Source organism: Etheostoma spectabile, chromosome 20 (assembly GCF_008692095.1).
Source record: "Etheostoma spectabile isolate EspeVRDwgs_2016 chromosome 20, UIUC_Espe_1.0, whole genome shotgun sequence".
NCBI lineage: Eukaryota > Metazoa > Chordata > Actinopteri > Perciformes > Percidae > Etheostoma > Etheostoma spectabile.
In genome coordinates, this window is record NC_045752.1 from 12,373,218 (window position 1) to 12,386,858 (window position 13,641).

At 38.4% G+C, this 13,641-nt stretch overlaps 3 protein-coding genes across 6 annotated transcripts in view; 2 read left to right on the forward strand and 1 right to left on the reverse strand.

The window, feature by feature from the left end:
• ccdc9b (coiled-coil domain containing 9B) overlaps positions 1–4,640 on the reverse strand; it is a 20,297-nt gene extending 15,657 nt beyond the window's left edge. Inside the window, exon 1 of one of the 4 annotated variants that reach the window (XM_032501292.1) lies at positions 4,501–4,545. In XM_032501292.1, the coding sequence (XP_032357183.1) occupies positions 4,501–4,539 (39 nt within the window). In that variant the 5' untranslated portion in view covers positions 4,540–4,545. Of the gene's footprint in view, positions 1–333; positions 841–939; positions 1,216–4,500 lie in introns of those variants that run through there. The other 3 variants (XM_032501288.1, XM_032501289.1, XM_032501291.1) reach the window with 3 other exon arrangements.
• On the forward strand, positions 1,446–9,022 carry LOC116670671 (protein qua-1). Its single transcript, XM_032501296.1, has 5 exons — positions 1,446–1,458; positions 8,107–8,183; positions 8,271–8,312; positions 8,428–8,454; positions 8,821–9,022. The coding sequence occupies exons 2-5, from the start codon at positions 8,124–8,126 to the stop codon at positions 8,932–8,934; spliced, it is 243 nt and encodes an 80-aa protein (XP_032357187.1). The 5' UTR covers positions 1,446–1,458; positions 8,107–8,123; the 3' UTR covers positions 8,935–9,022.
• A 2,874-nt stretch (positions 9,023–11,896) lies between these two features.
• On the forward strand, positions 11,897–13,641 carry si:dkey-248g15.3 (annexin B11; the record flags this gene model as incomplete). The annotated part of the gene is given in 6 exon segments (XM_032501297.1): positions 11,897–12,111; positions 12,197–12,247; positions 13,236–13,246; positions 13,333–13,386; positions 13,487–13,504; positions 13,601–13,641. Coding segments are annotated over 5 exon segments (134 nt in total), but the record flags the coding sequence as incomplete, so codon positions are not given.

The following is a 13,641-nucleotide window of genomic DNA, read 5'->3' on the forward strand; positions in this document are numbered from 1 at the left end:
CTATAAAGAATAGCTGCTGATAATGAACATTTCTGTAAATGCGCCAGTGTTAGCCAATTGGCTAGTTTTCAACTGTAGTCCTACCTAGGATGCATGTCTTTTATGGTGGGAAGAAACCGGAGTACCCGGAGGAAACCCACGCAAACACGGGGAGAACATACAAACTCCACACAGAAAGGCCCGGAACGACCTGGATTCGAACCAGGATGTTGTCACTAAACGTAAGGTGTCAGCACAGACTTAGTAAAATAACAAAAACTACACATCCTGAATGCAGTTGTGCATTGTCAAACCCGCAAAGACACAGTGAGCATTAGAAAAGTTGTGACTCACTCAGAGAAGTAGCTGGCTTGAAAGTGGTCACCTCACCGCTTCTAGTTGTCAGGGTATCCAAACACAACAGACCATGAGGACATAGCACCAAGAATAGGCGCAAGGGAGAGTCAAATCTGAATCTCAGCAAGGCCAATGGCGGAGACTGAAGTGAACACCGGCCTCAACAAACCAAAGCGGGGGACACTGTGTGAGGATGGTACCCCTCTGGGTTCGGCCAGCCAGTTCTGTGATTGTGCAGCAGCAAGACTAACGTGCACCCACACACACACACCACCACAAAACACACAGAGCCGTTGTGGGTCTGCCAGCGGACAGGACCCATGCCTGGACAAGCAGGCGAAAGGGAGGGGTGGTGGGGGCCCTGCAGAGAGAAAGCTGCCAAGGCTTCCTCCCCACCCAGCGTTCCTGCCACCTACAGGAGCGACAACAGGGGAGCGAAAGAGCCAGAGACATAACTAAAACGCTGCATGTAGTCAGAGCTAAATCTGCGACAGAACAGAAAAGGAAGAGGGGGAACCTAACACCAGAGAGAGAGAGAGAGAGAGAGAGAGCTGGAGAGTGTGGGTTGAGAGGGGAGAGGGAAAGGAGAGAGAAGGCACTCACAGGTCTTTCCATGTCAGCGGTAAGAGCTGGGCAGGGTCCAGGCGCGAGGCAGCCGAGGCAGCAGAGAGGGCTGCCTGGAGTCGACGATCATGCCTCGATTACAATGAGCCAAGTTGGGCAAACAGCCAAGACGTCTGACAAATGCAGAGCTCCCCTGTTGACGGATTTCACAGCACCCATCCGCTCGTCTTCTCCCCCTATCTCTCTCTCTCTCTTTCTCTCTCTCTCTCTCCAACCCTCCCACTCTCCTGCACATATGCTCTCTCACTCCCTCTCTAAAGCACTTGCTCTATCCCCTCCTCACTTATCCACTGCTCAAAGCATGCTAGTTGAATACCGTCACCCTCCCCACATACACACACTCAGTGAATTATAAAGTGCGTTAGCACTATTGCCTAACTGACACTATTTTCTTTTTCAGTGTATATGTCAACATATGTTTGGTAGCCACAGTAAATCTAAAAGTCATTATATGTATACACATAGTACAGCTGTTGTTTGTGTGCTTAATAAAACTTTGTGACAATATGAAGAGAACTGCACCCCTCAGGAGAGAGACAGAGGGATGAAAATGGCAACAAACTCATAACTTTGATCTTATCTTTTCAAGGTTTTGGCACGTATATGTCTATCACATCACTTTATGTCAATTTCAGAGAATTTTAACTTAAACGTTTTTGCTTTTACATTTTAAAAAATTTAGTAAGAAATATGATTATAGTTTTATAATATCCATAATATGATTGTTTATTAATTTCTCTTTTCTTTCAATGGGCTTATAGGTACATTATTTTTCTATAAAACTTTTTATGTTTTTATTATCTTTTGTTCTATTATTATGAACTTATTTATTTATGTATGTTGTCATTTCTATATAAGGTGTTTTTAACGACATAATGTCACTGTGGAACAATTGGCTAAGATACTTGCCAGCCGGCTAGAAGTTTCCTTTCCTGCTGTCATATCACCAGACTGGGTTGATCAAGAACCCCCATTTTTAACATTTGTCACATATTTCACATACTCTCCTTTTTTTGGGACCGTGGGGATACTGATAGGGGGAGAATGGTAGAGGGGATTTAACATATTGACTGTACGGCATACATCGCATATATTACTGTATTGTGATACTACTTGTTAAAAATTCAATAAAAAAAGAAGGAAAAGTTTCTTCCCATTCTGATGAGGCCCTCATTCACATCTTAATCACATCTTAATATAGCTACACTATATAATCAGGACCTCACAAATGAGATGCATGTGTTGTTTGTTCCCACTGTGGATTCAACAGCTGCGTCTCCAGCGAGCTCCAGACTACATGTTTAGAGTACTAAAGAACTTTCCAAAAGAGTGTGCGTGTGCGTGTGCGTGTGCGTGTGCGTGTGCGTGTACGTGTACGTGTGTGTGTGTGTGTGTGTGTGTGTGGTGGGGGGAAGGGGGGGAGATGCCTGCCAAATTTCCCACAATTCCTCATGCATGGCAAGCTGCCTTTGCCAAGTCTGAGAGCTAATGACATGCAACAAACAGGCAGACTGGCAGACAAATGTCACAAGGAGAGAATGAGCAGCAGTGAAGTCAGTCTCTTGAGACTCAGTCAGTGCTCTGCATTATGGAAACAAACACATCTTTGAAAGTTACCAGTCTAAGCTACATTTTTAGCAAAGTCCACATAGTTTACATTTTACATGGATCAATCATGCTAACGAGCAAAAGCTCTTTACACAACATTCTAGCCTGCAAGAATTTGAGCTATTTAAGAATTAATGTGAGAAATTTCTTTTAAAAAAAGGTTGTGTTTGATGTTGTAATACCTGGAAATGATTGCCCTAAATGGTGAACTAAGTACTTAAGTTCCAACCTTGTGTTTGGAGAGGAGATGAAGTTAATATAATTAAAAATGTTTCCCAGTGGGGAAATTACAATGTACACTCTGTTTTGTTAGTAACCACTACACACACAGGCTTGAAATACAGACATGCTCAGGTCCGACTCACGCACGTCATAGTGAGTGGGCTGCCAGTGCTGGACCAGCACCTTGAGCAGTTTGGGGGGGGTACGGTGCGTTGCTCAAGTAGAAGGTGAAGTAGCATCCCTCCAGCCACCAATCCACACTCCGTACTTTTGGTCCTTGAGCCAGCGACCCTCCGGTTCCCAACCCAACTCCCTATGGACTAAGCTACTGCTACCCGAACCTATGAATGTCAAGTTAAATAATATACTGTTAGTTTAATTTTAAGTTATCATTTAAGTTTCATTAAATATTTAAATGAATTAACAGGACTATAAGAACAAGCATGCTAGCGGCTCAGTGAGACTTTACTTTGAGCTAAATGCTAACGCTACCATGCAGACATGACGCAGTGGTGATGCTAAAATCTGTTGTTAATCAAGCAGGTAAAATGTTTATCATGTTCTCTATCTCTGTCAGTACACGATCTGTTCTGCCTGCACGATCCGTCCTGCGCATGCGCAGGTAATAATCCTGATGTACGAGGATTTACAACACTGCACGAGACCGTTAAAGAAAGTCTGTTCCACAGTAGCGGTCTGCCGTTAGCCTCCACCGGAAGGTTAACTTCAGTTTAGCTAACAGCTAATTCGGCTAACCACTAGCTGAGACAGCATTTAAAAGACCCTCAAAAGTGAAAATAACCGTTAAAATATATAACAGCTGTTACATCAGTTCTATGTGACTTGTGCTCTTTTCAAATACAATTACTCAAGACTTGTCTTTATTATTAATGTAGGGTGAACAGACGTCCCCGGTTTCCGGGGACAGTCCCCGGTTTTGGTGACCTGTCCCCGGAAATGTCCCCGGTTTTCACTGTGACTTACAGACCCGAAATTGTAATGAAATAAAGAAAACACTGACCAAACGTAGCCAACGGAGACAATATCAGTTTAGAATGTTAGCATGCTAACATTTGAATATTAGCACTACACACAGCTGAGGCCGATGCGTGTTTCTGGTATTTGGTCATAAATTAAAATAGCCTAATGGACAACGTTAATTTTGACCTGATGAAGGCGCTAGATCAAAAGTCAGGGGCCAACAAAGTCATTAAGGTACATCGTCAAGGAACCATGAATGCCTGTGAAAAAATGTAAATTTTTAAAATGTCATGCATATTTAAAGTTTTTGTTGAGGAATTTCAGTCCGGTCCAAAGTAGTGGCCCTACCTACTGACCAAAGATTTGCTGCTAGCATGGCTAAAAATAATGTTAACCTTCACACAAATTAATTTTGCCCCATAACACAACACATGCCATTGTCAGGTTATGTAGTTAATTCTACTATTTCTTTTACAACAACACAACAGTTTACATTTCCATACAAGTAGGTTGCCACTGCCAGTCTATATCGGGGGTTAAACCATGACAGACACTCATTCACACCTAGCATTATTGATGCTAATGATTGCTTAGCTTTGAGGACAACACAGCGGCTAAATAACGGAGGGAAGACACAGCAACTTTGGTATATTAGCAAAATCGTAAATTGTTGAGTTACTTTTTTTCTCTGGATAGATAATTGAGACATCAAAGTAATACTGCCCTGACCTCCACATCATCTAGGTTTACCGTCTTCTTCAATCTCATTGCACAGGTACTGCCATTGTGTCTAATGACAATAAAGGCATTCTATTCCATTCTCTATCAGGCTAACAGTAGAAGCAGCAGGCTGCAGTTTCACGTCCGGTCCAGTAGATGGAGCCAAGTCAACTGGCAACCTGCAACCGTTCTCTTAATACAGCCATGCCTGCAACACGGAGAGGGAGAGGCCCATCTAATATGTAAAAAAATCATAATATTATATAATACATATTCCACATTTATTCTTTTCAAATCTACTGGACATTAATTATAATAAATGAAACAATTATGCAATAAAAAGAATATGCAATTGAACAAATGCTTGAAAATTTAAATGGAATGAACAAAAACGAAATGAGCAAAAACGACCTCATATAATATAACATAATATACTATGACCAAACTGCATTTGCATTGTAAAATAACGTAATTGTTTTATCTAATCTGAAAAAGGTTTTTCCAATGACTGTATATATCTTGTTATACGGTCCATGAGTTTTTCCCCATGTTTTTTCTTTACTTCACTTATCAATAATCTGTGAGATTTCTCATTACCAGGGGCTCCTGCTCACTGTAAACTGTGATTAGCCATGTTGCATTATCATATAAACAGAACATATTTTTATGGTAGAATTAAAATCTGGATCATTGGAAGTTGATCATAATTGTCTTGACTAGAAAGAATTGCTTGTTTTGCTAGCAGCACTGGCAGTGGAGTGAATAGTAATGATCAGCAGACCCATTCAGGCTTTATTTTGGTTTCCAAACGTCTGGTCCGCTTCCCACGTTTTTCTGTTTATTTTTCATCACTTGATTTATAGACAAATGATTATCAAAAGCCATATAGGTGCATATGGTACATTGTGAGAGATGCTGCAGCTTTAAAACAGATGCTCCAAATAATACGATTTCACAATGTTTTACAGGTGAGGTTATTTGCATATAAGCAAGGTATTCGCTACAAACCTTCAAGTTTGAGCATGTTCAGATGAAAATGAGATCAGCCTTTCATATACCTGAGCCACAATAATGTGCCTATTCATGCCAAACTTCAGTTTTTACATGAGAAAGAGCTAGAAAAGAAAATACTTCAGATCAAATGATTTGGGTGTCAACTGCAAAACTGCAAAATTCACCTGGATTGACACATTTACCTGTCCTCTAGTGACCTACTTCTGGATCACCTCATGTGACGTGCATATCTAATTTTTTATGAATGCCAGTGTAAGGGTTACAACAGTCATGGGCGTTAGTGCTTTTGTATTTATGATTGGTTGAGTTTCTTCTTCCCGCAAGCAATACTGTACAATTTTAAAATACTTGTACTTTATTCCATGCTATTTTACTTCTACTCAACTAAATTTTAGAAACAAATAGTGTACTTTTTAGTACATATTTCTTTGGAAAACAAGATTTTTCATGTAATATGATGCATGATTGTAGGTGAACTTTCCAACAGTATAAAAAGTAGTTAAAGTCAACTCCAACTCAACTAACAAAACATTAAAATGTTACAAACATACTGTACTTATGCATCAGTAAGAATAATCTAATAATTTGTTGCTCAGACAAGGGCCCGTCTGACAGCCAATGCACACTTGAACTTTTTCTGATATACTTGTGACCTAAGGTAAAACTATAAAAATACAAATGCAGGAATTCTACTTGTAATTTATAAAAAGTATTTTTATAGTTAGGAATTGCTTATTTTACTTAATTACAACGATCTCAATACTTCCACTACTGCTCAATCAGCGAGAATTTGGTTTTGTAATGCAAGTGTTTTGTTGAGATTCAACATTTGTTTTTGTGCCGCAATAATGCTGCCACTCTATATCCTGCAAGATAGGCCTGTCGCACCCTCCAGAACCTGTTTGCATGAGGCATAATTACATAAATGTGTCAATAAGCATGCGCTTATACTGTGCTTGTAATATGTGAGACTAATAACCTAAAAATGGTAGCTTACAGTGTATGCAGCTTTTGCTGAATGCAAGATTTAATATAAACAAGCCAGTATGTTTAGCATCTGTATGCTAATGATCTTAGTCAGAACATATTCAACTTTATGTGTTTTTTCCTGCAAGGACTTGTTTGCTATAACTTGGCACTTGAGTGCTCATTTCTTCACATACAAATTATTCCTTAAAGCTACAGAAGGTAGGAAGCAAAACAACAGTAAGATTTAAATTAAAGTGAGATCTCTTCCTGCAGCACTCCCTCTTCCATCTCTGCCCAGCCCCTTCCATCAGATGAGCCCAGGCATTACCCCTATAAGGTATTTAAAGTAACCTGTACAATTAGTAGTCATTCATTTCATCCCAATGCCATCATAAAGTGGCAAAATTCTATAGTAATTACGGTCCTGTTATTTTCTATGTAAAGACCTGTGAGATGACATACTGTAATTTGAGGCTCTAGCTTGCAACAGAAACATGAACTATATGCACTGTATGTAGATTGATCCCAATAAAGTATCCTCTTTAATAGTTTAGCCTTGAATTAGCTGCAGACTTAAGCCTTTAGCTGCAGTTACTTTTACCGAACGAATCTGCATTTGTCGAAAAGCCAATGGGAACAAACTTTCATTCTGAAATGACCTGTGAATGGCCAAAGTCTCCATTCATGGGCTAGATTTTCTCAAACCTGAAAACAGAACCATGGAGGAGATCCAGAAGTCTAGTTTTCTCTCAGACCACCTTAATTGCAATATGTTGAAAGATTAATAAGGAAGTTTTGCCCAAAAACGCCAAAAATAAACTGCCCAACCCAGCTTTAAACGAGCAGTATGTCAGCATGTGCATGTGACGTGCAATAAAATGTGACCCTGCCTCTGAGGAATAGAAGTCCAGAAACACCTGCAGTAACTGGCAGTTGCCATTTCAATGAATTAAGCTTACTATTTAGTGACAATTGGGACGTATGTTAAATATTTGGTATGTCCACAATGAATAATCAGCAAAATACACCAAATGTTAATATATTAAATTTACATAAAATGTAATCCAGGCAGCATGTTATGTTTCCCCTACAACATACACTATTTAGCAAACAAAAGACAGTTGTGCATGAAGGAGAACAAGTTTGATAATTCAGAGTAGAACTAGATCTGGCCTGTAATGTCTGGTCTGCGCCAGTTTTGTCTCTCTGGGTACGCCCCGGTGTCTGTGAAGAGCCTACATTTCATGTTTTGACGTGTAGCTGTCAGTCACAAACACAGTCAGTTATTTTCCAGGCCAAACCCAAATCTTGACTGCTACTATCAAACAACCCCATTTCAGAACATGAGACTTTCGCGCAGCTCTAACACACCCACATTTGTCATCTCAACCCCTTATAAATACAGACAGAACACACAGATAAACACGGATAATTTGGATTTCTGCTCCAGGTATGTAACGGAACAGCAGCATTTTTGCTTATTCGTAATGACTGCTAGGTCACTTACTGATTCTCCTGCCTTTCATTTTTTTCCTAGCAAAATACTTTTTACTGCACTCATCACCAAGACAAGCCAAAATGAGTAAGTCTCTTTGAGTAATTGTTAAAGGTTTTAAGAATGCTTTTGAAGAGTTGTCTGTGCTTAGTTAATGTGTAATTTGCACTCTAATTTATTTTGTTTTTATTTTTCCATCACAGGTGACAAAAAGGTAAGTTTGTTTGCTTCCCTATAGTGTTTTAGGTTTGTGACTAACAGCATAAAAATGTGTACTTAAAAACCTGTTTCCCGCTCCCAGGGCGCGAAGGGGCCCGAGGTGAAAGGATCTGACGCAGCCGGAGTAAGATATTTTCCATCTTCCTAATGTGTGCCTTATCCTGGATTGTCGCACTGGCTGATTCACTGACTTTGTAGCACTTAATTAATGTAATTAATTTCCAAATTTTCTTTTACAGGATGCAAAAGGAAAGGGGTGTGGAAAGGTAAGAGTTTTACAACTGTTTTGAATTAAAACTATGTTTGTTCCAGATATGAAAACTGCAGATCCGCTGTTACTCTGTTCTTTTAAATCAAGGCTGAGGCCCTTTCTATTTGATGTTGCCTTTCTTTAAATGGTTGTTCATTTCTTTAATGTGTAATTTTTTATACTGCACTGTAACTTTTATTCTTGTGTTTTATCTGTTTTTATTTTTGAACTTTTTTTTTTTTACTGTTTTTGTGTAAAGCACTTTGAATTGCCCTGCTGCTGAAATGTGCTATACAAATAAAGCTGCCTTGCCTTGTCTAGTGATTTATCTCTCTGTGTTTTTAGACAAGGTATCAATCATTGTTTTTATCATTGTTTACAGGCGGGAGAACAGGGAAAAGACCATGGAAAAGATCATGGAAAAGATCATGGAAAAGGTGCACCGGCTAAACCAGAAGAAAAGAAAGGAGGTCATGGTCATGGTCCCGCTAAATGATGAAGAACTCCTTGAATCAACATTCTGTAATAATGATTGTAAAGAATTAAATACATAATCTTTAATAAACTAATCCAGAAAAAGGCAAGACTGGTTCGTTTATTCATATGAAACAAAATTAGTGGCAGACTCTAACTTCAACACATTTATCCAAAAGGATGCATATGAACTCGTCTCTATAATTTGAGGGTGGTAAAGACGCATAGCTAACGGATATCTATGCAGGGCACTGTTTTGCAGAGGAATATGATGATGTGGGTTTGTTGTGACAACTTCATGTGGCAAACAAATATGCAGAACCTCTGCATAGGACAAACAGATTGAGTTGGTGAAATAAAATGCAATTAAAGTCTGTTTATAGCTACAATACAAATCAATCAACTCCTAAATAACCAATATCATACTGAAACAACATGATGAAACGTAGCATTAACTCACTGGTATGTGGCTACAACAGGAAATATACTGATACTCAATGCTCAATGACAGAAACATATAGGAATATTTTAAAATATTATAGGGATGTTATAAACAACAATAGAAAAAAGATCCAAAGCCATCATAAACTACCAGACACTTCCTAAGGTTTCCTTATTGAATTTATTGGAATATTATACTGGGCTTTTTGTGAATCTTTCCAAAAAACAGTCCATTTAAAAGTCCAAACTAAACCAGGGGGAGATTTTATAAAGTGTGGCAAATTGTTCTGAGGGTAGTGCAAGAAGACAGACAATTCCCAAAAGGGTTTGGGAGGAAGAATGTGCAAAAGTGTAATGATAACTTCCTGTTTGATTATAATGCCTTTTGGGGAGTGTGCTCAGAAAATATCATGACAATCGGCCCATCAGGTTTTGGAAACACAATAAAGCACAGTAATAAATCACATAATAGGGGCCTTAAGGTGCTTTTTGCTTTATTCCCAAATTTGTAGACTTTTAGGGAATGGTTTGATATGTTGGGGAGTTTGCTTATCTGCATTACTGTCTAGATTTAGATGAGAAGATTGATAGCACTCTCATGTGTTTTTGCTAAATAAGATACCACCACCAGCCAGTGATTATAATATTATAAAATAAATATTTCATATTTATTCTTTTAATTCAAAACAACGGGAGATGCATTAGAATAATAAACAGAACATATGTTAGATGGTAGAATAAAAGATTTGGATCACTAAAACTGATCAGAATTTGCTTGTTTTGCTTGCAGCAGTGGAGTAAATAGTAATGATCAAAAGACTCATTCAAGCTTTATTTACTCGTGTCTGGTTTCCACGTTTTTCTGTTGTTGTTTTTTCATCACCTGACTTATTGACAAATGATTATCAACAGTCCCAAAGGTGCAATTATCTACATTATGAGAGATGCCACAGCTTTAAAACAGATGCTCCACACAATATAACTGTCACAATGTTTTACAGGTGAGGTTATTTGCGTGTAAGTAAGGTATGCACTACAAACATTCCAGTTGGAGCATGTTCAGATGTGCCTATTTTCTTTTAGCTATGACATGAGACAGAGCTAGATGAAAATATGAGAATAGAAAATGTTTGGACACGTCTGCGGCTTTGAAAACAAAAGATCATTTCAGGTTTTAATGATTTGGGTGTCAACTTCAGAACTGCAAAACTCACCTGGACAGACAAGTTGGCCTGCCCTCCAGTGTGTGTCCTAGAGCTGTTATCTGTATACCTGTTGTAAAAACCCAAACAGACAATGCCGATCTTATTACTGTTGCCATTTGAACTGGTGAATACAAACAAAAACATTTCTACAGGCAATCATGGGTGTGACTGCTTTTGAATTTATGACTGGTGAGGTTTTCTCCTCCCACATGTTCAATATAAGTGCAATTTTGAGATGCTTGTCCTTGAGTGTTTTATTCTGTGCTACTTTACTTGTAATGAACTACATTGTAGAGGCAAATAATGTACTTTTTTAACATTTTTTCTTTAAATAAACAATATGTACATGAACAATGTAAAATATGATCAGCTTATAAAAGATAATGCATGATTATAGGTGCACTTCCCAACAGTACAAAAAGTCAACTCCAACACAACTAGCCAACCATAAGGATGTTACAAACATAACGTAAATGGCGCTTTTCCAGTCTCATAGACTACTCAAAGCGCTTTTACAGAGCACAGGAACTATTCACACAATGTGGCTGAGGCTGCCAGACAAGATGTCACCTGCTCATCAGATAACCAGTCACACACATATACACTCCAATGCAGAGCATCGGGAGCAACTCCTGATTGACAGGCGACCACTCTACCCCTGAGCCACAGCCGCCCCTCCCATTATAATGCATCAGCTAGAATGATTTAATAATGACACTCTCACAGGGGCCAGTCTAACAGCCACGGAAACTTGAACTTTTGCTGATATACTTTGTGATCTCATTTTTTTCAATTTATTGCTTATTTCACTCATGTAAACAATCTCAATACTTCCACCACTACCTACTCAGGGATGATTTGGTTTTGTAATGCAAGTGTTTTGTTGAAATTCAACATTTGTGTTTGTGCCGCAATAATGCTGCCACTCTATATCCTGCAAGATAGGCCTACCGCATCCTCCAGAACCTGTTTGCATAAGGCATAATTAAATAAATGCGTCAATAACAAATGATGTCATACATGTGAGACTAATACCTAGAATTGGTAGCTCTCAATGTATGGAGCTTTTGCTGATTACAGGATTTAATAATAAAAAAACGAGCCAGTATGTTTAGCATCCGTATGCTCATGATCTTAGTTAAGATTGGAAAATTTAACTTAATTGAATTAAAAAGTTGTGTTTTTGCAAGGATTTGTTTATTATAACTTAGTTTACATTCATGATTATTGGCACTTTAGTTGTGCAAAATGGGGAACAGGTTTGAGGAGTCAGAGTAAAAAAAAAAGGCTGGCCTGTAATGTCAATGTTGGGCCAGTTCTGTTTCTCTAAGGCTACGCCCCTGCTCTAAGGTGTCTGTGAAAATGTCTAAATTTTGAGGTGGAACTAGACTCTCAGTTATTTTCAAGGGCCGAACCCAAGTCTAACCTGTTCTGTAATTATCACATTTCAGAACACAGCACTAACACACCCACATCCGTCACCTCATACACCTCCGCATAAATACACTGAACACACACACATCAGACACAGATCGATAGGGTTTCTACACCAGGTATGTAATGAAATAGCAGAATCTTGCTTATCCATAATGACTGCTAGGTAACTCACTGATTTTCCTTCATTTTATTTCTATTCAGGACAAAACTTTCTACTGCACTTATCAACAAGACAAGACAATATGAGTGAAGGTAAGTCTCTTTGATACATTTTTCCTTCTTTTAAGAAAGTTTTCTGTGGAGAGAAATATAGATAGGCATATTATGTTTGTGCACATACCTGGCACTTCTGTATAGAAGCACGTAAAAATGATTGTAAAAATGAGAAAAACAACTCTGTATTTTCAGTATTAACTCTTTATCAAAGTAGCTTACGCGTTAGATTTTTCAGATTTGCTGACATGTTTGTTTCTACACACAAAAGAGTGCATATATATATATATATATATATATATATATATATATATATATATATATGTGTGTGTTTTTGCCCAATTCGAGGTTTTTGCCCAATTCGAGGTGTCTTAGTTTAACAAACTACCTAGAGGCCTTAAAGATAAAAGGTTATTAAAAAAAATTTGGTCATGGGGCCTGACCGTGGCGACACAGGAAGTGGGTGTGACTTGAGTGTACATTGTGCTCAAAACCTTTTCAGGGTTCATAGGGGTCAACCCTGACATCTACAGGCCGGGATTGGCTCAAAGTCACAGCAGCCCCTAGTGGCAACAGGAAGTAGGCCTTAAGTCAAAGTGCTATACTTTAACTCCTACATACAAACTCATTTGACGGACTTCAAATTTGGTGTGTGCCATCTCATCACCTTAAAAATGAAAAGTTATTAAAAGTAAAACTTTTCGTCAAAAGGTGTGGGTGCGGCAGAATTTTGGTTCCCAGGAATTGAAATACTTCACACAAATGAGTGAAAGCATTTCATTCATTGTCACAGACAATTTAAACAAAAGAAAAATACCATTTCCAATTATGTGTTGATGAGAATGAATTCATTCGAAGGTGCAACAAGATCATCAACTAGTTTTTTGAAAGGCAGCATTGGCTTAAACTCAACAAAGACCGCATTCAAAATGTTTTTATCCAACTGCTCACTTGCAACTGCTATTAATACATGTCTAACTTCTTTTAATTTGCAATTTTGACTTTGTTTTTTGTCTTTCAATCACAGGCAGCCAAAAGGTGAGTTTGTTTCCTTACAGTGTTTTAGGTCTGTAATTAACAGCATGAAAACATGTGTACTTAAAAAGCTTTTTTTCCTCTCCTAGGACGAGAGCGTCAAGGGGCCCGAGGTGAAAGGATGTGACGAAGCCGGAGTAAGACATCTTTCATCTTCCTAATGTGTGCCTTATACTGGAATGTCCCACTGGCTGATTCACTGACTTTGTAGCACTTGTGTTAATTTCCTATTTTCTTTTACAGGAAGGAAAGTGTGGAAAGGTAAGAGTTTTTGTTTTTTAATTAAAACCATTCAGCCATTTATCTCTCTGTGTTTTAAGAAAATGTATCATTCATTGTTCTTATCACTGTTTACAGGGGGGAGAACAGCATGGAAAAGAGCATGGAAAAGAGCATGG

Excerpts from the sequence above, each read along its gene's own strand:
- LOC116670671 (XM_032501296.1), top strand. The coding sequence starts at position 8,124 with ATGTGTAATTTGCACTCTAATTTATTTTGTTTTTATTTTTCCATCACA. Across the intron at positions 8,184-8,270 it reads CCATCACAGGTGACAAAAAG|GGCGCGAAGGGGCCCGAGGT; the intron begins GTAAGTTTGTTT and ends TCCCGCTCCCAG. Across the intron at positions 8,455-8,820 it reads AAGGAAAGGGGTGTGGAAAG|GCGGGAGAACAGGGAAAAGA; the intron begins GTAAGAGTTTTA and ends CATTGTTTACAG.